Here is a 26,370-nt window from a genome sequence, read left to right on the forward strand (position 1 = left end):
AGCTGACAGAAGTGCTCACCATGACACCTTCTGTCGTTTATCAGCAGTTCCGCCTAATCAGGGAGGTCCCAGTCAACTGGAGGTTAGCAAATGTGGCACCCATCTAAAAGAAGTATGTGGGGAACTATAAGCCCGTCAGTCAGACCTCACTGCTGGGGAAGATTATGCAGTAGATTATCTGGAGTGCCATCGTGCAGCATGTGCAGGACAAGCAGACGATCAGACCCAGTCAGCATGGGTTTATGTAAGGCAAGTCCTGCTTGGCTAGCTTGATCTTGTTCTAAGACGAGGTGACTCACTGCATAAGGGAAAGGCTGTGGACTTTGTCTAATTAGACTTTAGTAAAAGAAACCGGCTGCTCATGGCTAGGATGGGAGTGCTCTTTACTGAGTAAAAAAAAAAGCTGGGTGTCCAGGCCCAGAGAGTGGTGGTGAATGGAGTTCAATCTGGTTGGCAGGCGGTCACCAGTGGTGTTTCCCAGGGCCCAGTGTTGGGGCCTGTTCTGTGTAACGTCTTTATCAATGATCTATATGAGAGGATTGAGTGCACCCTCAGTAGGTTTGCACATGACACCAAGTTGGGAGAGAGTGTTGATATGCTTGAAGGTCGGGAGGCTTTACAGAGGGATCTGGACGGGTTGGATCAGTGGGCCAAGGACCAGTTGTATGAAGTTCAACAAGGTCGAATGCCTCATCCTACAATTGGGTCTCAACAATCTCTTGCAATGCTACAGGCTTGGGGAAGAGTGGCTGAAAAACTACCTGGTAGAAAAGGACCCTAGGGGTGTTGATCAACAGCCAGCTGACTATGAGCCAGCAGTGTGCCCAGGTGGCCGAGGCAGCCAACAGAATCCAATTGGGTCTCAACAATCTCTTGCAATGCTACAGGCTTGGGGAAGAGTGGCTGAAAAACTACCTGGTAGAAAAGGACCCTAGGGGTGTTGATCAACAGCCAGCTGACTATGAGCCAGCAGTGTGCCCAGGTGGCCGAGGCAGCCAACAGCATCCTGGCTTGTATCAGAAATAGTGTGGCCAACAGGACCTGGACAGTGATTATTCCCCTGTACTCAGCACTGGTGAGGCAATGCCTCAAATACTGTGTTTAGTTTTGGATCCCTCACTTCAAGAAGGACATGGAGGTGCTGGAGCCTGTACAGAGAAGGGCAACAAAGCTGGTGAAGGGTCTAGAACACAAGTCCTCTGAGGAGTGGCTGAGGGAATGGGGGTTGTTTAGCCTGGAGAAAAGGAGACCCAGCAGAGACCTTATCACTCTCTAACTCCCTGGAAGAAGGTTGTAGTGAGGTGGGGATTGGTCTGTTCTCCCAAGTAACAAGTGGCAGGATGAGAGGATATGGCTTTAAGTTGTGCCAGGGGAGTTTTAGGCTGGATATTATGAAGAAATTTCTTCACTGAAAGGGTTGTGATGCATTGGAACAGGCTGCCCAGGGAAGTGATGGAGTCACTATCCCTAGAGGTATTTAAAAGATGTGTAGATGTGGTACTGAGGGACATGGTTCAGTGGCAGTGCTAGATTAATTGTTGGACTTGATGATCTTAAAGGTCCTTTCCAATCTACACAATTTCATGATTCTAACAGAGATATTGAGAGACTTGATGGGGTGACTGCCGTGTGGCACACTTGTTGTAGACCAGCAGTGAATGTTTTATCTGTTTGCTGGAATTCTTCAGCTTATTCTGCAGCCTCATGAATTCCATACAGCTCCCCTTTCTCTGTGAGGTTGTGTAATGACCGTCAGAGATGTTGCTTTTGAAGAAACATTATTAGATATCCCAAGATGTTCCCTTCCTCAAGTCCAGTAGAGGCAAAGTGGACTTTTCTACCTCTACAGTGGTTTTGGCCCTGCTAGTTCTAAATAATTTTACCTGCATATGTTTTGTTAGATGTAACTCTGTCTTAGCAGGTCTTTGCTTTTTTCCCCCCCACTTCCTCACTGTATAAGTAACTCCATGCAAAGCGGCAAATATTGTGTCTTCCTCATTTTTTCTTCTGCTTTCTTTTTTAATATTTACAGGGAAAACAGCTTCAAATAAATGATGAAGGCCTTTCAAAAATGGAACAGGGAAAAGAAGTCAGTCCTGTGTATACCTAAAGAAAAAGGGCTCAAACTAAGCCAAATCATGGTTTATTAAAATTATTTTTAATTTTTCCAGATATGCTTAGGGAGAGGAAGGGTCATGGCCTCAGACTAATTCTTTCTTCTCTCACCCTCGTATTTGTATAAAAGCAATGAAGTTCTCAACATAAATCAATGCTCTTGTTGTATCCATGCTGCTCACAAACAGCTACTTGAATTGATCAAAATAAAGCAGCCATTACTTTCAGTTTTTCATATTTTGATCTGTGCTAGTTAACATGCTAACTGCTTGTTAACTAGTGTAAGCCTTTGCAAACTGCATATAAATGTATTTCGATGTATTTGCAACTGTGTCCAAGTCTGCGAAAGCTATATCATTAGGGATTAATAACTCTTCATGCACACTTAAAAAAATGTTGGACTGTATAATCATGTCAGAATTCCTGGTGTTAATCTTTTTGTTTTGAATTTTTAAATTGAGTTTTCAGAGTAGTGAAAGAATTTTTTTTTTTTTTTACCCCTTGGACTAGCTTGTCTTTTCTTATAGAGCCTCAAATAAGGATGATAGGTAAACTTAATTTATCTTGTCTTCCTTTTGTAACTCAACTCATAGTTAACAATTGCTGTCCATTCTAATCTTGTTCTAGTTGATTTTAGTCCTTATAATGTGATCACACAGCATATTTTTTTTGGATACTCCTCAGCCTCCTACTGAGGAGGATTCAGTGCTTCTGGACCCCTTTCTCTTCTTCCCCTTTGACTTGCCATTGGGCTATTTATCTTGTAAACACAAGTTCAGGTGTTACCTCTGCAACCCAGGTAGTGTTGATGTTTTGACAGAATGATGAAGCCTAGTTGGTACCCTCATAACTTTATTTATTGCTTTTTTTTCCTTCCCACTCTTCCCCCCACAGTTCAGCAAATAAGATCTTGACCTGATCAGACTTATCCCAAGCGCCTCAGGAAGGATTGCTTGCTTTGGCTGAGGCATCTCTCCACTTTCTATTGCCTTGCAAAACCCAAACAGCTTATCCTCTACCCTCTGTCTTTCTTACATTAAATACTAGAGATTTTATGGACTGATTTCTCATGCAGCAGCTCTCAAACCTACTTGTTCTACTTTTTGCTACCCCTATGTAAGGTTTTGTGTGAAGGATTTTTTTGTCTGCAGGCTCTCAGCCAGTGTGGTAACTCACAGAGGAGTTCGGTAATACCTAAGCTATTTTGCCAACCCTAAAGTAAGCATGATTAGAAGTATTATTCTGAGGAATTTCAGAATTTCTTTGTATGTGGGAGAAACTTCATAAAACTTATAAGCAACTTTGTTGCAGGTTGGAAAATGCTTTCTATGAGCATGCACAGACTTACTATTATACAGAAATACGAAGAGTGAAATCTCATAAGGAGTTCTTGAACAAAACCACTCATCAGGTAATGTTACCCTATTTTTGAAATACTATGTAAGTTCTATTGCATGTTAAAAGATGAAAATAAGGGCTGTTTGTTGTTTAAACACTTTTATTCTCCCTCTTCCAACTTGAGGTGCCTTATCTCAGTATAGAAAGTAAATATGGTTTCTTTTTCTGCAACTTAAACTTTGATTTTGGTTGGTTTTGTTTTTACATATGTCTTCCTTAGAGGAAGAGCTGCAGCCCAAAAATGAAGTTTTCCTATTAAAAAAAAAAGAGGGGCGGGTTAATTATCTATATGGCTTAACCTATTTGAATGTAATGTCTTCAGAAGCTGTGGGAAGTGCTTCCCACATTTTGTAGTTAAAGTTGCACTTGATTTGCCTTTTTAACTTTCACTTTTCAAACTGTTAAATATCTGCTCAGACACACTGCAGTCTGTTGCAATTGCCAGCTTCCCTTTCTTGGGAGCTGGGATCTGTGGAAATGGTGATCTCCGAAACAACAATCAACACTGTTAGTGCAGAGATTTTTGGGTGTTACAAAGCCTCTGCCCTGTTCCAGAGTAAAAGGCTTGGATTATATTAAATCTGTTGAAACATCACTGCTGCATCATGGTGGAAGAGAGAACTATTAGGAAACAGTTCCACAGTCAGTTTTTCGAGTCAACTGTTGTATCAGTAAACCTCTGAAATTATCAACTCTGTCTGTTTTGTAGGTAACAGGTATGTTCAGATGTTTGTGAATGATGTACACTGGTTGTGTTTTGCAGCTTTTATTTGTTAGGCACCAGTTCAAAATAGCATTCTTCAGTGAGCTGAAACAGGATACACAGAATGCTCTCAAGTAAGACTCATGTAAATCTTCCCCCACCCTCTCTGCCCCAAATTACTGCTAAACCGTAGACTATGATAAGTATTTTCCTGAATGCAAAATTATTTAAAAATGTACTTATGGAGTGAGTTCTTCACTGGGAAGAACACTCTCATTGGAAGGCTGGTTTCTGCTGTCAGCAGTCCTCTTCATACATTTTATTATCTTTTATGATTTAAGTCTAACTTAAATATTCCTGTGTAGAAATTACAGAACTGCCTATAATCTTGTGCATGAATTGAGGGCTCATGAAACAAACATGCTGGAAATCAAGACCATGGCAGGATTTATAAACTACAAGGTAACAAGTGAACTACTTCTAATCTTTGACAACCTTCACTTTAAAGATGCATCAACTTTTTTTACTTGTAAGGTTTAAAAGTTCTATTTTATGTTGCTTTTAAGGAAATGGATTAGGAACAGCTATCAGTGGAATACCAGTTACATTCAGACTTGCAGGAACTTCTGAATTCCGCACAAAAGAAAGATCCATAGCTGAAGTTTTGGGAATGTCTTGAAGGATTGGACTCTCTTTTACTCTGTGCAGGGAGAATGAAAACAAGCATTGCTTGTTCCTTGAATACTTTTGTCTTCTTGCAAAGGTTAAGCCAGTATAGTCAGTTTCTGCTTGTTAGGAGGAGGAAGGTAACTCTCTAAGGATCAGACCATATTTTTGTGGTATTTTGGGGGCTTTTAGATAAAACAAAATTGTCCCACCATTTACAACAATCCTGGAATTGGATGCCATCAAATTCCGTTTGCAGATTGCAGGCTTCAAAGATAATGATCTTCCTAGTGGCTCTGTAGTTCTGTCTTGAATTTGGCTGTGAGTTATGTGCTCTTCCATTGATGACTTGGGGGAGAAGGGGAAGAAAAATAACGTTAGGTGTCAGCACTGCTTGGTTTCAGATGTAAGTACGTTATGGTTTACATCTATTTTTCTTGTCCATTTTCTATGCCATTTGAGATCTTCAGAAATAAGTAAATTTAGTTAGTTTGGAGTGGGCGTGAGGGGGGTGGTTGGTGGTGCAGTTTTTAAATTTCTTTTAAAACTAATCCTTAGAAGCCTAACACAATTTTGCTTTTACTTTTTTTTTCCTAGATCTGTCGCCTCTGTTTTCAGCATAATACTCCTCTGGATGCAATTGCTCAGTTCAGGAAACATATTGACTTGTGCAAGAAAAAAATAGGAAGTGCAGAACTGGCTTTTGAGCATGCTGCCTGGATGTCTAAACAGTACGTTTTTGCTTAGCAATGTTCCTGATTTAGTTCTTATATAACCTTGTGAAGCTTGCTGTTCTACTTTTCTAGGCAAGATACAAATTCTGTGTTTATTTACTGAAGAAAGAGATACACTAGGTCAGGAAACCTGCATGTTGTTTTTCTGGTTTGCATTGATTATTGACCACTTCTTTCTGGGAGTGAACATGGTATGACACAAATGCAGTCGTGGAACTTAGATGCAAAACTTCACAGAAATACCATCTGTCTTAAGACTAACTAGAACTTTTAAGTGAAGTGTACCTTTCAATTCAAATTGCTGTCCTGTACGTAATCTTGTTTATTAATTTTTTAAATAGGTTTCAGGCTTTTGGTGACTTGTTCGATGAAGCGATTAAGCTGGGATTGACAGCAATTCAAACTCAGAATCCAGGATTCTATTACCAGCAAGCAGCCTACTATGCACAGGAACGGAAACAACTAGCAAGTATGCTTTGTAACCATGATGTAAGTTGGAATGGGAGAAAGTAACCAGATAGTAAATTATCTAATGTTTTAATCTCAAAGGGCGGTGGAATAATCTGTAATATGTGTAAATGAAATCCAAGGAAAGGATATGTTTGTTTTGTATTGGAAAAGTCACTTGAGAACAAATATGTTAGTGTTTATTTTATTAATAATTCTTATGTGATTTTTTTTTTAACTTAAAAAAATAGTATACTTTCTACACCTCTGGATACTTGAAAATTTACTGCTTTGTTTTGCCAGTATATTTCTCTCTATAGGCTCTGTGTTCAGTGACTTTACAGGAAGCAGAGAAAAAAGAGCATTAGTGTTGAGAGTGTCTGTGGCGTGTGGGTGGTTGTTGTTTTGGAGGGGGTTTTGGTGCTTCTCTGGCAGAAAGGGTTGCATGGAAAATTGATCCTGCAGTCGGTAAAACATACATGCTAATTATATGTAGCTACTCTCCAGTCAACATGTTCTGATTATTTTAAAATATGTTTGTTCCTATTGGTGCTATTAATTTGTTGTTCTTGGATTATCTTCTTAGGAACTAGTTTTACAAATGATTACGCATACAGTTATTCTGTAACAGTATTAGAGACAAATGAAGCAGGATGTCAGACTGAATGAGTGTTAAATGTTTGTGCTTCCTGAAGTACTGTTTTTGTACAGGAGACCAGAAAGGCTATATGTTTTAAAGCAAACTTTTTATGTGCGTGGGAGCATCAAATCACTTGTAATGCTTAAAAATGAAATGTGAACCCCTTTTTTATGACTATATTTGCTGAATTTACAGTCCTCTGTGACATATCCCAATCCGGATCCCCTGGAAACGCAAACTGGAGTGCTTGACTTCTACGGGCAAAGACCATGGCGGCAGGGAATATTAAGTACGTTTCTGTGTCTTGCATCTGTGGAGTTCGGACAAGTGTTTCCAGCTGCTGATCCTGCCAGCTGACTTACTGAGCATTAGCAAGTAATACCTTTTCCACTGAGACAAATGCAAGGCTGAGATCTCACTCTTGTTAGTTGGAAGTACAGGATGTGTGTTTGATCTCTGTAACAAATAGAAAAAGGAACCGCAGGTTTGTGCAGGATCAGGTCTTCATCAAAGTTTCATGGGCCATACTGAAGCTCTGCTGCTCTTCTCTTTCTCTTGCTGTCTAAGCTACCTGTAGTCGTTGTGCTGCAGGAGTGCCTGAGTGCAGTGAGATGCACTCCTGGGAAGAGAAGTTGGAGAACAGCAAAAGTAATGATGTCCTTGAATGCAGTTGTTATGAATTCATCCTGCCATCCATACTGTATCCTGTCAACTGTAGACAGGAACTCATGACTCTTTCTGAAAAAACTTTCTGGATTTTGAAATGGATTGAGAGCGTGCAATGACTAGATTTTAGGCTAAGAAAGGAGTTTGTGGGTTTTTTAAGGGGGATGTTTTCTCAGAAATTTGGGCTTTGAATATACAGCTTTAAGCTATGTATTAATACACATACAGTTCTGAGATCTGCATTGTTGACCGAGGTTTTAAGTCCCTTTCTCTGTCTCAGTTTGGTTTCCAATTCTTAATTTTCTGCATGTCCTTTGGGCTTTGCTACTTCATCACTGCCCTTTTTTAAAAACTTTATTTCACTTGTTGTAAATACAGTACTGTCTAATATCTTTTATCTTCAAGTGTTACTATTTCAAAATTAGTTAAAAACTACTGCCATGATTTAACAGTTTAAGAGAAACTTCATCTGTTAATATATTCAGTGGTTTTGGTTCTGACCAGAGCTTATAGCGTTTTAAAGGCCTATACAGTTCTTCGTATGCTGGCGTTCTCTAAATGTAAATTTGAATCCTTACTTGAAATCAGATAGGAAAGGGCTACAAATTTATCTTAACATATGTGCTTTAAATGTTAATAGATGCAGTTTAAACACTAGGTCGTCTTACTGTAGTTTGCTATTTTTGGGTAGCTTCAGATAACTTCTTTTAAACAAAATGCAAGAGATTTGTCCCAGAATTTCCCCTCTAGAACATGGAGGATGGATGAGCGCTTAAAGCGATACAATCCCTCTCCTAGGCAAAAGAATGTTTACAAGTTTGAGTACGCTTGAGTTGGAGCTTGCTTTGTATATAGCTCACCACATAGATAATTCCCTTTGGGTCTCGACAAAATTCCAATATCATGGATTTTTCATTGTCTTATGCAGGCTTTGATCTTTCTGATCCTGAAAAGGAAAAAATGGGGATTTTATCCCTACAGTTGAAAGAGAGAAATGTCCTTCACTCAGTAAGTTTCATTCCACAAAAAGAAATTCTGTTTTCTAACATTATCCTAATGTTTACATATATAATGATGTCAGTGCTGTTTTTTTCTATTAGGAGCTAATAATTACTTTGTTGAGCAATGCTGTCGCACAGTTCAAGAAATACAAATGTCCAAGAATGAAAAGTCATTTGAGTGAGTATAGATAATCAGATGCATTTTAAAAAATAAATTTTGCAAAGACTTTTGGTATTGATATGGACCATTTTCTTAATTTTTTTTTAATCAGTGGTTCAAATGGGAGAAGAATATTACTACGCTAAAGATTACGCAAAAGCTTTGAAGTGAGTACCATCCATGATTGCTTCTTTCACGTGCTAGTCTTCTCACTAAGACCCCATGTCTTGTTGCTGTGAGGTGATGTTAGAAGCTCATCTAAGATGCTCCTCGTACCTGGATTTGAAGCACAAGCTTTGGGGTCTGAATGCCTCTTATATTAAAGAAAGCAAAACAGATATGTTGAGTCAGTTATTAGAGTAGAAAAACTTCCCGCTCTAAGCTGTGATGGGCGTTTGCCTTACTGGGTAAACACTGCTTATTTCTAGCTCACTGACTGAGTGATGTCTTTCTCTCCCTCTCTCAGGAGTGAGTTCTGAAACTTGCCTGCTACTGCAATCGGTATATAGTTACATTTAATTACCGACTTCGTAGCCACAGAATTCAAAAAATACAGAAATGTGTCCCCCTGCCCCCTAATTACTTATGATCTTTGAAACCTGATTAATGATATGTTGTAACGGGAGTATGTTTGAGGTAGGAGAGATGTGTTTATTGTTGTTACTAAGCTACATGGAGAAGATAGGCTAGGATAAGAATTTCGGTTTGCATCAAGACTAAGTTTTACACAAACTGGCATTTGTTTTTTATGTTTTGATAGATTTTTGTGAAGTAGGCAGAAACGCTCATCCTCAGCAGCTAAACAGTTTAAAAAAAATTAACTTCTGCTTTACTAGTAATAGCATTGTTCAGTATTAAAACCATAACTAGTTGTGCAGTTTTGCCTGATAAAGATTGATGCATGTGTTGTTTGTAAGCCTTTGAAACCCTCAAAGGGAGCAGGCAATAGAAGGTAGAAGGGAAAAGAAACCTCAGCTTAAGGAACATTAAAATTCTTCAGTTTGGAAGAGGACTTTTATTGTGGGGTTTTGGTTCGTTTTTCTTAAAACTCACTGCACACATAAAGTGTATTTTTAATGTAATGCTGGACTAAGACTCTTCTGTCCAGTTGCTGTTTTGCTAATGCTTTTTGTGAAGACAGGTAAATTTTCCTGTTGTTCTCTTGTGAAAATTGTTCTAGCCTGAAATAGAAATTTCATGGAATAAGTGCGTTTGGGTTTTATTTCTACAATAATTTCATGCTGTTTTCAATAAGGGTGGACATGGGTAAACAGCAGGTTGGACTTTAATCTAGCATTTGTATTAGTGAACATGAATTTTGTATTAATGATACTAAATAAATGTGAGCTTCTAACAGTATTAGTGTGTGTATAACTTGTTTTTCTCTCAATCTTACTGTGTTGCAGGCTCTTGGATTATGTTATGTGTGAATATCGCAGCGAAGGATGGTGGACTCTTCTCACTTCCATATTGACGACAGCTCTTAAATGTTCATATCTGATGGCCCAGCTAAGAGATTATATAACATACTCTTTAGAGCTACTGGGTAGAGGTATTCTTTTAAGAAATATACTCAGCCTATACAGAAAAATTAAAGTACATATGTTTGGAAATCTGACAAATCGTTGTCCAACACAGTGCTTACAGTTCTTCAAATGATTTGACTACAAAATAACTGTATACCTTCTCTTGTATGCTGGAAGTTGAATTTTCTTGCTTTTCTGTGTTAAAATCCATTGCATTCAAATAGACTGTGTCAGGATATCTGAGGCACAGAGCTTCATTTGAGACCGTTCAAATAATGTAACGGAAACTTCCTGAGCTTTGGGATGTGGGGAGAAAGGGGAAGAACGTTTTGCCTGTTAAGTAACAAAGCTAGCACATTTTTTCTGGACTTTAAAATCCTGAATGTTCTTCTCTTGGACTTTTTGATAGAACTCTGCTGATGTAATATGCATGTGATATAATCTAGAGAAAATATAAAGTGACATAGGGTGGCTACACAGTAATAATGCACAAGCACTCTGCTTCGTGTAAAATCTGTAAACTTGATGTTACAGAAATAATCCTTTTGTGCCTTAAATTGCTAACTAATACAACTATTAGGGTAGGTGTGGTAAAAATGAGTTTGCATCTTCTGTTACTAGCCAAGCTACTCTGCTTTGTCGTAAAAGCCAATGGGACAAACCCTCCTTTCTTCATCTTCAGGAGAAGAATGCTTATTTCAATTAGTCCTCTTTTATTCCTGTTGCCTTCCAGTTGTTGTTTCCAATACTGTCTGAGCTTGCATCTTTGTATGTTCCAGACTTCCCTACTGTTTATTCTATTTTTAAACATAAATAACAAGAAGTTATAGGCACTATTCTCTTGGGATTTTCCTCCAATAAATTATAAAATGCTTGTCTAATCAAAATTTTTTGTTTGTTTGTTGCTGTAGAATTAAGAGGTAATGCTTAAAATGGAGGAAATTCTGAAAACTGAATGAATCCTTCATTGCTGGTAGATGGATGTTAGAAACTTTTTCCTCAGAATGTGTTTTTTGAAGGATACAGTCTAAAGGGAAAAAATAACTACCTTTCAAAAAAAAGTAAGAATGCTTGTTTCTGTCTTGTAATCTTTGGTTTTGTTTTGTTAGCGTCTACTCTTACAGAAGATCAGAAATCTCGAATAGAAAAAAATTTAATAAAAGTTCTAATGGTAAGTGGCAAAACTCCTATTACCCTTTTAAATAATCTTAGGAGGAGTCAGCGTTTGATTGCTTTCTTTTATTGTTGTTTGTCATCTTGTGTCTGGATACAGAATGAAAGCCCTGATCCTGAACCAGATTGTGACACTGCTGCTGTGAAAGCATCACAAAAATTGTGGGCTGATCGTGTTTCCTTGGCAGGCAGCAATGTTTTTACAATAGAAGTCCAAGATTTTATACCATTTGGTAAGTAAGAAAGAAAATTTACACCACATTATAAATTTCAGTGTAGCTGTATCTCAAATAACTAACTAATCTGGAAAAAACAGAAAGTGTGTGTTAAAGCCAGCAACACTGAAACTCTTGTTTCAGCACTGCTCTGTTCTGTATCTAAGTCAGAAAGATGATAAATCATGAGAGAAACTAGTGATCTCTTGTCCCAGGTATGGGTTACTAAAGAGCGATTCCTTGCGTTTTGAAACACTTCTGCCACTCTGGTATGCTTTGAAGTAGGATTCGGAAGAAAGAAGGCAGAATGTGTGTAAAGTAATACTCCCTGTAGAAAGGCGGCAGGAATGAGTGTTAACTACAAAATAAGTGTATCTACGTGTACAGGATTAATTTTTTTTTTTTTCTGGTGGATGTCTCCCTCTCCTGTCCTATGCAGAGGTTCTGGCCAAGTGCTGAAAAGTGGATTTCTGTGCTGGTGTGACTAGCCTAATTTGTCCCACTTACGTACAAACCAGTTTTAAGAGTATACACAGAATAATGCTGACCCCAGTTATTTCAAGAGCATGCTTCTGGAATTTAGTGGTGGTGTTTGTGTTTAACACTTACTTCTTGTTTGTTTCTCTTTTTTTTTTTTTAATTCCAGTGCAGTGCAAAGCAAAATTTCTTGCTCCTAGTTTTCATGTTGATGTTCCTGTACAGTTTGATGTATATTTGAGAGCTGATTGTCCTCATCCTATCAGGTTTTCTAAGCTCTGCATCAGTTTCAATAATCAGGTAACTATGTTCTATCTCTGACCTAGTGATAGAAGCTTATGATAAGAATGGAATATCTATTAGTCATTTTAAACAAAAAATTTCAAACATTCTTTTCAAAGAGTTTGTTAACATTGAAGTTGGAAAGATGTTTTTCCTTTTTGCATTATCTATCACTTTTGACAAATATATTGATACTATGATACAACTCTGAAATGCAGATTATTTAAACTTTTGTATCTTTATTTTTCTGTGAAACTCTAAAGTTTCAGAAGTATCATTTTAATGTCTTATTTTTCTCAATGTTCTTGCATGAAGTTACATTAATGGATATCTTGTGTCAAAGAATTATGTTGTCATTACTTGCTCAGTCTAACTTCAATAGTGTGAAAAATAGCAAGAACCTGTATAGTTTGATCCAGTAATGCAGAGCATTAATTTTTGCTGTGCTACCATTACTGTCTAAAGATGTTTTAAATCTGGATTTACTAACTTTTTTCCCCCGCTATTCTGTTGTAGGATTACAACCAATACTGTGTGGTAGAAGAAGCCTATCAAAAAAGTGATATTCTAGAACAGTCATCACAAGGAACAATGTGCTTAGTCCCTGGCAAAACAAGAAAGTTCACTTTCAAATTTGTTGCAAAAACTGAAGATGTAGGAAAAAAGATTGAGGTTTGTCAATTTGTTTTACACCTTTCTTACTGATGCTTTCAAGGAACTCGAAACTACAAAGCTGCCTCTAATCTGGCACCAGTTACTAAAGTCACTGCAGTTCTAAATGTCTGAATTCTTGAACCCAAGTACCAAAAATGAATGTAAAATTTTATTGAAAATGCCAAAGCAAGTAATGAAAACTTCCTTCAAGTTGTTTTTTTGGGGTTGTTTGTTTTTTTCGTATGTACAATACATTTAAAAAAAAAAAGGGAGAGTGATATAGTACCATGGCAGGGTAGGAAACTACAAAATACTGTTCTGCACACACGAGCATGGATATGTTTCCCACCACTGTTTCATTAAATAAAATCCTGGTGTGATGAGGTGCCTTTAGTCTGCAAAGCTGCCAGAAGATTTTTGGTGATACACATCTTTCCGTGTTGGAAAGCTGTACTCTTACAATAGGTGATCTGAAGACATAGTTGTCAGTACGTGTTTAAATTTGTGTCTATCAGATCACCTCTGTGGATTTGATCCTGGGAAGTGAATCTGGCCGCTGTGTGATTCTGAACTGGCGTGGAGGAGGTGGGGATGCTGCTTCATCTCAAGAAGCATTACAGGCAGCACGTTCCTTCAGGCGGAGACCTAAGCTTCCAGATAATGAAGTGCACTGGGACAGTTTGACTATTCAGGCAAGCACTATGTGAGTAAAAACTTGGAAATACGTATAGTGTGTCATTCTGAGTCTCCTGTGAAGTCCTGATCATTCTGCCTAAAAGAAGAGGGACTTGTTGGGACTTCTTTAGTACAAGCTTTTTAATATGTCTTTGCTTAACTGTGGATAAGATAGGTGCTGAGGCTCCAGATAGCTAGAAGTACAGAAAAAGCTTGCATTGATCTCTCAGCAGAAGTAGTAAGCTTTAGTTCTCTCCTTCGCCTAATTTTGCTATGCAGACTTTTCCCAGATTTTTGTGCAAACTAGGAGGTGATATTTTTCTCTTACAAAAGCCATTACACAAACAAAGAATTCCTAAGGAACTGTGTTGGGCAATAATTATTAATAATTAGGTTAATACTAATTTAGATATATTCAAAATAATTAAATTCGATTGTTGTTGGGGGTGCTTTTTTTTTTCCTTTCCTGGCAGAACATCTGAACCATTAACACTTGTTACTGGGGTTTCAAACTGTTTCTGTAGAGTTGTTCGCTTCGTGTTGCTTTTCAGGAATCTTGTATCTCCTACCTGAATAAGCCACCAGTTGTCAGAACTCTCCTAAACAATAGGCTCTTTTAATTTCCTTTAAGCTAGGCTTAAAAACCTGTTGTTTAAGAAACTTACAATAACCAAATCTTTTCTTTTAAAGGATTATTTCTAGAGTGCCAAACATTTCTGTTCAGCTCCGTCATGAACCTCCTGCCCTGACTAATGAAATGTATTGTTTGATTGTGACAGTCCAGTCACATGAGGAGACAGTGGCCAAAGATGTTAAGCTCACAGCAGGTTTAAAGCCAGGTATCTGGGGCTATTTTCTTTTAATACAGCAGTCTCCTAATTGAATTCTTGTTCTTGATGCAATGCAGAGAAACATAGTAAATGGCACTCCTGCAGTAATTAAGGGCCAAAACCAAGTGAACGTTGGGAAAGGTGAGATACTAGTGGTGAGAACAAGAGCTAACAGTCTCATACATTTATGGTTGCCTTAACCATTGCTTGTCAGTGGTGTTTTTGTGGCTTTTTTCAAAAGATAAGTCTACAAGTTTGGAAGAAAACATGGAAACAACTTTTGTATTGCTTCCTAACCTTTTAATTTGCTCATAAACTGTTTTCCCAGGAGATAGGTCTTTTTCTTGCTGAGATGAAAGCATTGGACAGTGCTAGATAAATGTTTAAGTATAGTTTTTGGGTTTTCTCCCACATCCACCCCTGCTTTTTTTCCCCTGCCCTGGACAATGTGGTTTTGTTTTTAAACAGCTTGAAATTTGGGGAGCAGTGGAGAGCTGAATTAAAGGAAAAAATACAAATGTTGTATGTCTAAGTTCTAATTAGCTGTACGTAGTTATTGCTGACAGTTTTCAACGTGTGAAGTTCAAATGTTATACTTGGTATGTCTATTTGTAGCAATATCCTAAAAGGCAAAAACATGAAGTCACTAGCATGCAAGATGTGCTGTGTACTCTGAAATAGAACCACATTTTCTATACAGTTGTACGGTTCATTAAAGTCAGTGGAGTGTTCTTCCTACTTATCTAATTGGGTGTTTGGGCTTGGCTGCTAAAGCAGTGTTTAATAATTGTCAGGTCTTGATCCTGACTCTTAACATGTGATATGCAAGGTCAGTGTGGGCTCGCTGATTACATTAAAGGAACAATTGAAATTTGACATTTAATTTATAGGGAAGGCGATACATTTTCCACAGTTGCAGTGCTTTGGCAAGATGTGGGTTGTTTTGCTTTGAAAATTATCCCACATGACTGCAGTAATGCCATTGTTCTAGTCAACCTCTGACTGAAGAATAGTGTCACCTAACTTCTATACTTATTTTAAAATGTGTTTGCAACACAGATTTAGAAGAACAATTTAAAGATGCAAAAGCATTAAGCCATGCTTTTGAAAACAGAAGAATCACGGGACAGTGAAACTTCCTTTTTACTTCACATAGAGACCAAGAAAAAACTTGGATCACATAATCATTTTGTGGTTTTTTTATATGGTAGGGAGTATCTAGATATGCTTTCAGACTTTTTTTTTCCTGGTGTCAATAGGTGAAACAAAAAAACCTTGCAGGATGTGAAGCCTCCAACTTAGAAAACTTAAGGTGTTGTGGAATCTACTCTTTGCTGGTACTTTTGAAAGATTCCTTCAAATGAACAACGTTAGTTCCTCATGCATTGCTTTTTGAGATTAATATCCTATTTTTTTAGTTACTGCTTTCTTGCTTCAGTGATGTAAGCCAGCGCAGATATGAAGACTGTTTTTAATCCTAGGGCAAGATGCCAACCTGACTCAGAAAACTCAGGTGACTCTTCATGGATCAGATACATGTGATGACTCCTTTCCTGCATTGCTTCCTGATATCCCTGTGGGAGACTTGCAACCAGGGGAAAAGGTGAAGACTTAAAACCTTCTTCCTCTATCACACTTGGGAAAATGGGAATCACCTAATAAAAGGCTCTCATAGAAGGACCTATGTTTTCTTTCAGATATCTGAATGGATTAATGAGATACTTATTCCATATTTTAGCTATTGTTTACTTGTAGTTATTTTTTCAGCAGGTTCCCCTTTTGGATTAAATTCAAGAATAAGATATGATTGGGATTGATGGTGCAGCTGGGAGATGAGAAATAAAATAAGGAGGCTAATCTCAACAGCTAATTAAATGCACTGCCTAATGGATAGTAGATAATAATAGTCACCAAGTGTTATTTAACATGGAAGAGGATCAAATATGCAGACGTTGCACTGAACTGAAATTGTGACTAGTATGGGTATATCGTGTGTTACACAGTAAAAGTTCTTTTCTTGTGCTGTTAAGTAACAGACAAGCACCAGTAGTGAAGCAACTGGAGTTGTGCTGCTCTGATTAAAATCATTCGCTGCCCGATTAAGATCTTGCATTGTAGGAGATTCTTTACGGTCAAAATAATACCCATTCTACTATTGCCCCTTGGACCAAGCAAGATCATTAATAAGTTTTGGACAGCTCTAGGACTAATTAATGTACTTTAGGTATAGCTTGACTAATACTGTCTCCTTTATTTTGCAGCTGGAAAAACCAATATACATTCGTTGTGGAACAGTTGGTGCAAGAATGTTTCTGGTTTACATTTCTTACTTAGTCAATACTATCGTTGAGGGGAAAGAAATCCTCTGCAAATGTCACCGGGTAAGATGTAAAGCTACACCAATTGCTGGAGATACATTAATGAAATGCAAGAAATATTCTCAGTCTAAAGGCTGTAATTCCCAGTCTCTCAGACACCTTTCTAGTAGATAGAAAAAATGCTAAATCAGTACAGTACTCCAATTTAGGGTGAGCAGTTTCATAAGTGTAATCATAGACTCAGAATGGTTTGGGTTGGAAGGGACCTTAAAGATCACCTAGTTCCAACCCTCCTGCCATGGGCTGAAACACCTACTAGATCAGGTTGCTCAAAGTCCCATCCAACCTGACCTTGAACGCTTCCAAGGAGGGGACATCCACAGCCTCTCTGGACAGCCTGTTTCATTGTCTAACCATCCTCAGAGTAAAGAATTTTTTTTCTTGCATCTAATCTAAATCTACCCTCTTCTGGTTTGAAAATGATACTCTTCTTTCTATCATTATGATCCCTGATGAAGAGTTCCTCCCCATCTTTCCTGTAGGCCCCTGTAAGTAGTGGAAGGCTGCTATGAGGTCTCCCTGGAGAATCAGAAGAAAAGCTTCCTATATTTAATACACTAGATACATTCTGTCCTGGGGAGAACTTGATTAAAATGATGATTAAAAGTAACTTTGCATTAGTGACCATTGACATCAGTAGCCAGATCTGAAACTGAACATAACTTTCTCCCCTCTACTTTCCACCCCTTTTGTTACCTATGCAGGATGAAACTGTAACCATAGAAACAGTATTTCCTTTTGACGTTGCTGTCAAATTTGTCTCTACAAAGGTACGTGGTTGAAAAATGGTTGGTATTTTGGAATCGCACTGCTTTCAGTGGTCACACCCTGTTTCGTTAGAAATAGGCGGATCTTGTGTCTGTCTTGACAGCTGGAGCACTTGGACAGAGTATTCGCAGATATACCGTTTTTACTGATGACAGACATCCTGAGTGCCTCTCCGTGGCCTCTCACTATTGTAACCAGCCAGCTACAGCTGTCAGCTGCCATGACCCCAGTAGATCAACTAGAGTCTCATGTGGATAATGGTAAGTTTTCTTGAATTATGCTCTCTATCAGGAGGATTTTTTTTTTTTGCATAAGATGGGAGTAAGAAAGGGGAACATTTTAAATAGCACTGGCTTATCAACCTCTAAATAGAAGAAAGTTGCTTAATACTATGGTTGCTTATACAACCTAGACAGCAGTATGCTTCAAAATGTAGTTCTGCTTCACTGGATCAAGTAAATAGACTGGAATGATAAATGGTAACCAAAATTCTAGATGTAACAGATGTCAGGGAAAGCACCTGAAAGTATTTCTGATATGCAACTTCTTAGATATCCATAGGAAAGATATTTCCAGTGTTTATGTACAACATACACTTTCTGGAATGCAAACGCTTTCTCACGTGATAGAGGCAGCATCCAAATGCTGAAGTGATCCATGTTCATGACTGCACCTGTGAAACGGAGAAGTGTGCAGCTAGAGGGGGTAGGCTGTAAAGAACAGTTAGAAGTGAGTGTATTTTTTTTTAAGCTAACACAATTTAATAACTTACCTGTAAGATATTTTGTGTTTGCGTTTCTCAAGCTGTAAGAGTTCAGTATGTTAATTCTGAAGTCAAATAAATCGTGTACTTAGCAGTAGGCCTGATCCAAAATCTTAAAAAAACCTTTGTCTTTGCATTTGCCGAGTCAGATGTGAAAACTTGTATTCTATCAAAACTTGGAATAAATCAGGCAGTCTGGATTGCTGCCTCATTGTGGGGCAGCTGTCCACCCATGTAATCAAGAGCTTGCAAGACTCAAGTTCCTCTGTAAATTCAAGGGTTACTTGGCAAAAAAGCCATTATTTCCCAGGTTCCTTAGTCCTCAAACTATGAGATTTCATCCTCAGCTTTGGCACCTTGTGTTTTGTGGCTTCTGGTTGATGCTCCTAAAGAGCTAATTGCTAGGAGGTATGGGAGGTGTGAATTGCCTCAGATGTCAGGTACTCAGCTGTTCACCTCTTGGTTGATTCCCTATCCCCTGCTCTGTGTAAGGCTTAATAATGATACATTATTCTTGTGAATGACTGAAACACCTCTTCACCTATTTTCTTCCTTTTTTAAGAAAATCACTAAGTGAAATGGCACTTTTAAAATTGAATTTATGTATTACGTAGGTACAGTTTGCAAAGCATTTCAAAGGCCTTTCTGGCTGCACACTTGTGTTTGTAGATATTTAGACTTGGTGGCTTCTGCAGTACTGATTATGCTTTGATTTTAAACAAAATCTTGCTGATAGTTGTTTTACAGACAGGTGAGAGTGCCAGTGAATGCTTTTGCCTTCGATGTCCTCCAGTTAGTAATGCCAGTGGAGTGGCAACTGGATGTTATATAATTTCCTGGAAGAGGTAAGTATCCCTTGGCCTGGATGGGGAGAGGAAGTAAGTTGGTTTGTTTTTAGAGATGATGGTGAATTGGGGTTTGGGGTGGGTGTTGGGGGGAAGTGTTTGGCTTTTTTTGGTAGCAAGCACTGTCTAGTGGACCTTACTAATTACTACTTAGCTTGTTAGACTTCTGAATAAATACATATTTCACTTAAGAACTAAATATGTGGCTATGTTTTTAACATTCCATGAAGCTTTCTACTTTGTATGATCTTGGATCAGTTACAAAGCTGTTTTTTCACCTTCTATTACCTGTTTTCTCCAGACATTAGATATTTCACTTGAGAAGACAAGTCAAAGGAATAGTTTAGCAATAGAAAGAAACAAACTTTTAAAATAAGAAAACAAGACCACAATCTAGAGTGGGAAAATAGCTAATGTGTTTGCTTAGTTTTCAAAGACAAATATTGAGGTATATCTTTCTAGTTTATTTTTCTTTAGTTTTAGAGCTACTTGGTGTTCTTACTTGTCTTTTGCTATTTTAGCTCCGTGCTAAGGCACTTTTTTGCACACTTCAAACAATCCAGTGTAAGGATTTGAGTCTTTTCTTTCCCCCACTGCAATTACTACAATTTTAGTTTCATCACGTACAAGTGGTGTTCTTATAATGTACTCACTTGATACGTTATGTTGTATAACTTTAAACGTGATCTACATTTGATCTTTTCCTGCAGAAGTTCACCTGTGGAAAGTGTACCTGTTGTCAGTACAGTCATCACTCTACCGCATGTGATTGTAGAGAGCATTCCCCTCCATGTTAATGCAGGTAATATTAATCTGGCAATATATATGTCCCAGTTGGAATTTTTAGGACTGCCGAAGTTCTACAGCATCCAGGGCTTGCGTTTACTGTAGCAAAAGACAGGAAATTGGTGTTGGGTATTATGGAGCTACTGAAAGAAACTGTATCATCACTTAGACTGCCTCAAGCCTTACCCCTCTCTCTTCACTTCAGTTCAAGGGAAGAGCTAGAAATTAGTACCGCACATGCATTCTCTTAAAAGCTGTCCATGGATCAGTCTGTGTTATGTGGCAGTACAAAGGTCAGAGTTACCTCTGCTGATGCTGCCTTCCCAGTAGGTTTCTCTAGATGCCTGTGGCAAGAATTGTTCTGTCCACCCATGCCCTGGCTGCATCCCAGGAAAGATGCAGCCTGCAGAATTGGAGCTGCTTGTGGGCAGGTGAACTGTTTGTCTTCTAGCACTTCACCTGCACAAGAGCAGAGAATGAGTGGAGAGCTCACTGAAAACACAGAACTCCTATGCTTTCCTCAGATTGGTTTCATCTGTGCTGAAATTTTTCCACCATCCTTCCCTGTTGTATTTTGAAGGGGCTTCCTGACAGTATGTTGTAAGATTTTGGTAAGCTGAAAATAACCAGCAGCAAGCAAAGTGACTTCCTAGTTAGCATTCTTGAACAGTGTTAGCAGCTGGGGGGGTTTGTAACTAGATGTTGAAGAAGTGTTTTTGAAAAGTAATAGTGAAGTTGTGTTCTGTTCTTTAATCTTTTTCAAAAAAATCTTGTCAGAAATGCTTTAGATGCCTAGTTGTATGTGTACTTTTCTTCAAACTTTTCACCACTGTTTGTGATAGACTTATTTTTTATGTATAGAACTTTAAAGTGTATTTGAATACTTTCTTTCCAAAGATCTGCCATCATTTGGACGAGTTCGAGAATCCCTACCTGTCAGATATCACCTGCAAAATAAGACCAACTTAGTCCAGGATGTGGAAGTGTCAGTGGAACCCAGTGATGCCTTCATGTTCTCTGGCCTTAAACAGGTACAAAATTGTCACACCTACCGATCCTGCTGGCTTATCTGGTAGTGAAGAATACATTGATTAGATGTACACTGACATGCACAGAGGACAAACTCGTTGTTTTTTAGATATTTAAAGTATGGCAAATTCTGTCTGGAAGAGCACATGGATGCAGACTCCATTTAAGGAAGGGCGAAATGGAAACCTGACTAGGAGCTGTTTGTCGTGTTGTTTATGGCTAGCATGGTGTTTCAGAAGAGAAACCGTAGTTTAACTAGAACAGGAAAGTAGATGCATTCTTTCCAACTTCAGAAAGTAAACTCTGCGTAAAGTAAACAGAGGACTGCTTTTGGTCACAGAACTTAGCTGTGTTTGTGGCTTTTCTCTTTTCCTTTGTAAGATCCGATTGAGAATCCTTCCTGGCGCACAGCAAGAGATGTTATATAACTTCTATCCTCTGATGGCTGGCTATCAGCAGTTACCATCTCTCCATGTTAACTTGCTGCGATTCCCAAGCTTCACTAATCAGTTGCTCAGACGATTCATACCAACACATATTTTTGTAAAGGTAAGACCTTGAGAAGTGCCTTGTGTTTAAAGGCTCGCTGTGGGGCTGCTCAGTTTTTGGGGACTACTGCCCCAGCGGTGTTCCAAGCCAAGTGTTTCCAAGCAGACTAAAATGGCCAGCCTGTAACAGAGTTATTTGCTTTGAAGAGTCTTGGGTTGTGCATTGGTTTCATCAACCAAAATCCTTGGATCTCTTTAAATGCAACAGGTGTTTGGTTATGATTAGATGAACTAGCTGACTGTGCTTAGCCTATCCCTGTTCTTCCACATCTTACCCTGTAAAATTAGTTTTAAAGTTGTCTGTATTTTGAGCACAATGGATTGAGCTAAATGTAATGAAGTACTTTAATGCCATAACTTGTGGCACTTCTGAAAGAAAAGTGCTCGAGCCACTGGTATGATGAGGTTCAGAAAACTGTAGCATCCCACACCTTCCTAAATAACTTTTAAAAACACATCTTCTCAGTGAATCACTCAGTCTAGGATTTTTTTTCTTAAGTGGTATGACTCTGAAGACGATTCCATCAGGTTGTGAAAAATACATCACAGGCTTCTTTTGACTTTTTAAGAATCATTTAAATCCAGCTGCCCAAAACAATGCTTCGTCATTCCACTGCTGCTGTCTCCAGAATGTGGTATTCACTTTTTAGCAGCTCTTAGCAAGCGAGGAGCCTGAAGAGTTTGTTTATATGACTTGAGGAGGGCTTGTTCAGACATCTGTAATCCTGTTTTCAGGAAGCAGGCCTGACATTCTTTCCATTTTCTTTTTGTCAGAAGAGATAGGGAGAACTTTTGCATATGCTGTCAATCAGTGGCTCTTCTAGACTGGTTGTCATGATGTCCTCTTAAGTCAATACAAAAGACTTTTTTCCTCAAAAGCATGGAGTTCTCAACATTCCTGCAGAATCTCAGGCTTCAGAATTTTTTCTTTTGCTTTGAAGTCATCTCCAAAAAAGCTAATTGTAAGGATGCTTTTTGTTCTTTAAAACTTCCCCTTGCTCCCTCTCATCTCTAGTGACTGCTTAAAATTCCTCCAAGAAACTGTAAGTGTCATTCCTGGTTTATGCATTGATAATTATCAGCTTTTTATACTGCAGGAATACTCAGAACTCTGGTCAACCAGACCTTGTGCCAAATTGTCCAAATGTGTAGGGGGTTGCTCTTGGCATTTAACAGGGCAGTTGAGGAGCTGTGGCCTCTACCAAGCACTCACCGGGACAAACTGAAATTTCTGTTGGATGCCCTCAGTGTTTGTGCTGCTATTGAAACTGGTTAGAAGTGAGGATAGACGTAATGCTACACGGGTGTACTAAAGCTACATTGATCAACACAGTGTATTACAAAGGGAGTTTCGTAGTAGCCTTATAAATGGTCTGTAGCAGGTTGTGGAGTTTTTTTTCCTTTAATTCTCTGTTTTCTTAAAGCCTCAGGGTCGTCAAGCAGATAACTCGATTGCAGCCGCATAACTTTGAGACCTGTACTTCTGCACTTAAAGAAAATCGGATGTTGCACAGAATACATAAAGCTCACTTTGGAAACATGGCTTTGATCAAACCATAAGAACTGAATTTTGTTTTAAAATTACAGCTCTTAGCAGAACTAATGTTTAAAAACCCCTTGTCTCAGACTTTCTTTAAGGAATAAATAGATGGGGAAAACTTGGTGCTTTATTTAACAGGAACATTCTTTTGAAGTTAATGTGAATGTCAAACTCTTAAAACTATTATGAAGGCATAATTGAGTATTTGAGCATTTAAGTGAATAAGCGTTGAGTATTTAAGTGAAGAAATGCTAATTCATTTGACCAAAAAGAAAAGACGTTTTCATAATTAACAGTAAGTTGAAGTGCAAAGTTTATACTTACTAGGAATTTACCGCATTGAAAATTATCATCCTTTACAGAAGTTTGTTTCGTGCCACTTGCCTTGAGGGCAGAGCAGGGGGTGCAGCAGCGCAGTAAACTACAAATTGTGCTGTTGGAATTGAGTGTCTCACTTGTTCTTTAAAACCATAAATCTGAAAGACACTGTTTCTCCTGGGTAAGCCATACATCTGGATTTGAATTCAGCAGCTAGTCTGATGAACAGAGAGTTTCAGTTGTAACAGTGGACTATCCAGCCTGAAGCTAGTATGGGTTGGGATTATTTTTACACACACAGCTTCCAGATCAAAGATATGTCTTGGTAGTTTCCTGCTGTGTGAATTTAAGAAATTGACATCCTACTGTTGTACAGCTCCAGGTGAACTGGTGTTTAAAATGCAGTAAATCACGTGTGTATATATATAAAAAAATGCATTGTGAAAACCTCAGTTGTTTAACTTTCTAAATTACATTTTGATTGCTTTGGACATACCTTATTTATTGTCAAAGTGAAGTTCTAATAAACAGCTTGTAACAGAGTACTCTGAAACTTACTTGTGTCCTTAACTGCATTGTTTTCACAGCTCTTGTTTCATAACTCTGGACTGTCTTGTGGGCTGGTGCATTCGTTCATGGCACTGAAGTCCAAAATAACAGCTGTGGTATTTGGAGGAAAGCCTTAGAAAAGAGTATAAACATTTCTTACCAGTGAAAGGACTGTAGGCTAATTGGCAGTCCTGAAAAAATATGCACAAGCATATACAGCTGTCCCGTGGATACATACAGATTATGTATTATGAGTATTTTTTTTCCTCTTCTATACACTGAAAAGACAACTGACAAACCATGCTGAGAAGAACAAATGAAACCTTTTTCTTTGCTTAAATATCATGAATTAAGTGGCAGTCATGGAATAAGTATTTTATCTCTTCTTTTAAGAGTGGAAAATGTATTTTATATCCAGATTTTTTTTTTAGTAGCTGCTCAGATTACAGCAACTCTGGCACCTCAGCTACTGCTTCTTAAACATGTCGATGCAAGTGGTGTGTTTGGTGGAGTACTGGGGTGTCTTCCCCCTATAACAGTCTTACAGTGAAATAGTGATTTGCATCCCTTTGAGAAAGGGGAGGACGTGAAGTGCTTTCATGGTTACAATGGTTAATTAAAGTCTTAAGTGAATTGTGTAAATAGGTTTCTACACAAAATGGTGAGTAGTAAAAGTAGGAACTGTATAAAGATACTATAGAAATACTTCACACCATGGAAAAAACATTACTTGCTACTATGCCATAGTTGTAATTTCTGGGTTTTTTTAATTTTCATTCACAAATAATCTTTTTCTGGTTTGTGTGATCTTACTGTAGCTGTAAAAACTACAAAGCAAAATTTTTGTGGTAGTTGTCTGTAAAGTGCTAGGCACACATTTTATGCTGTGTAAACGACTGTTGTGAATGAAAACATGCAGCAAGCAGGAACCACCTTGTTAGAAATGCTTGCAAAGTGATTAATGATGACTATCTTCCTGACTCATGTGACTCTAATGCTGAGGGGGATGTTTGTGATTCATAACCCAAATCCCTTTGGAAGACTTAAGGAGATAACAAGGACACATATATTTCAGTGTAAGTGCAAGTTTTTTATTGTTTACTGTATTTTGATGAGCACCATTCAAACTCCAATGTATACCACTGGAGCGTAGTCTATTTTAATTGGAACTAAGTCAGCATCAAGGAAAATAGAAGCTACTTTTAGACTAGTTTAAAAATAGCTTTCAGGGAAAAAAGTTTGAGACCAACATGTTCAGACTGATACTGAGCTGGGAACAGCCCTAAGAATACAATTTCCTCCCGTTTTATGCTATCAAGTGTGTGAGAGGGCAACATGTCCCATCACCTCAGGTCTGGTCTACAGTGATGTCTGGAGCAAAGAAAGGTTCTCTACCTCTTCTTCACTGCTTCTAAACTCTGCTTCAGAGTAGTTCAGGAAAAGTGTAAGACTAAAACAGATTTTAATTCCTAATCAATTTTTAGGTCCTTGCATGATGTCTTCTCTGTCTGTTGATTTACACAGGGGTTTTGGAGGTTCTACCAGCTTCCTTTTTGCATGTCCTATTTCTCTTCATGCTTTCTCTGGCTTCACTTGGCAGATTGGAAGTCTTTGAGTATGAATATGTCTGCTAGGACTCTCCTTCAGGTTTGAGGTTGACGTGTGCAGAGTAGGAAGAAGGAAAAAAAATCTCAGAAGTATCTCATTCTTTAAACTTGCTCTGCTGCTTTGTTTTCTGAGGAACAATGAGCTCCTGCTCCTTCATGTTTTTTCAGTGAAGAAGTTAGGCTAAAGGGGAGCAACAGTGATTGTAGGTATCTTACCCCCACCTACCTACCTACCCAGTCCTCCTCCAGCGATGCTTTTGACAAGAGACTGATAGGGCTAAGAGTAGTAATTCCTGCTCTATTCCAAGGACTAAGCATTTTACCTTGTTAAATGAAGTGCCAGATGGAGACCTGTGCAGGACTCGTGACTGTCTTCAGCTCTCTCAAATTCGCAGTGACTATGCAGATTGCTTTGTATCTCAGTTCTCATGCTGGCAGGTGTGGCCTGACAGACATTTGCTCAGTGGGGTACTGAGGCAGCTTCTACTAGCTGAGTAGGTTTGTCCCATTGCCTTACCTCACTGGGTTGGAAAATAGTTCATGTTTACAACATTTCTTACCTCACCAGAACTGTGTTTGTGGAATAGCTGTGAAGTGCTGCTGAAAGCAAGTTGTGCAGTAAGTAAAAATTGGGATATATCCCAATTAGCCATTGTGCTTCAAGAAGATTCAGAAAACAAGTGTAAAGTAATTTTGGAGAACTTGTTCTTTAGAGCTCTCCATGGGGATGGTTCTGGGTACTGTAGTCTGATAAAACTACGGAGGGGGAAAATAGTTTCAACTGCTTTAAGGTTTCTGCTAAAGTAAACCCTGGATTTTATTTCATTTAATTTTATTTTAACTGAGAGATGAACCAATCTAATGGAAGTGATACGTG

General features: G+C 38.4%; 1 protein-coding gene across 1 annotated transcript; it reads left to right on the top strand.

Moving 5' to 3' along the window:
• Positions 1–3,426: 3,426 nt before the first annotated feature.
• Positions 3,427–23,878, top strand: TRAPPC11 (trafficking protein particle complex 11; the record flags this gene model as incomplete). The annotated part of the gene is made up of 25 exons (XM_010132039.1): positions 3,427–3,526; positions 4,277–4,350; positions 4,582–4,678; positions 5,480–5,613; positions 5,958–6,105; positions 6,899–6,992; positions 8,298–8,377; positions 8,470–8,548; positions 8,643–8,697; positions 9,937–10,082; positions 11,166–11,227; positions 11,330–11,462; positions 12,091–12,221; positions 12,720–12,875; positions 13,373–13,560; positions 14,223–14,371; positions 15,844–15,965; positions 16,624–16,743; positions 17,445–17,510; positions 17,612–17,768; positions 19,008–19,116; positions 19,827–19,918; positions 20,800–20,933; positions 21,313–21,480; positions 22,904–23,878. Coding segments are annotated over 25 exons (2,836 nt in total), but the record flags the coding sequence as incomplete, so codon positions are not given.
• Between the last annotated feature and the right edge of the window lie 2,492 nt (positions 23,879–26,370).

The sequence above is a fragment of the Buceros rhinoceros genome, unplaced genomic scaffold (assembly GCF_000710305.1).
Source record: "Buceros rhinoceros silvestris isolate BGI_N320 unplaced genomic scaffold, ASM71030v1 scaffold14252, whole genome shotgun sequence".
NCBI classification, from domain to species: Eukaryota; Metazoa; Chordata; class Aves; order Bucerotiformes; family Bucerotidae; genus Buceros; species Buceros rhinoceros.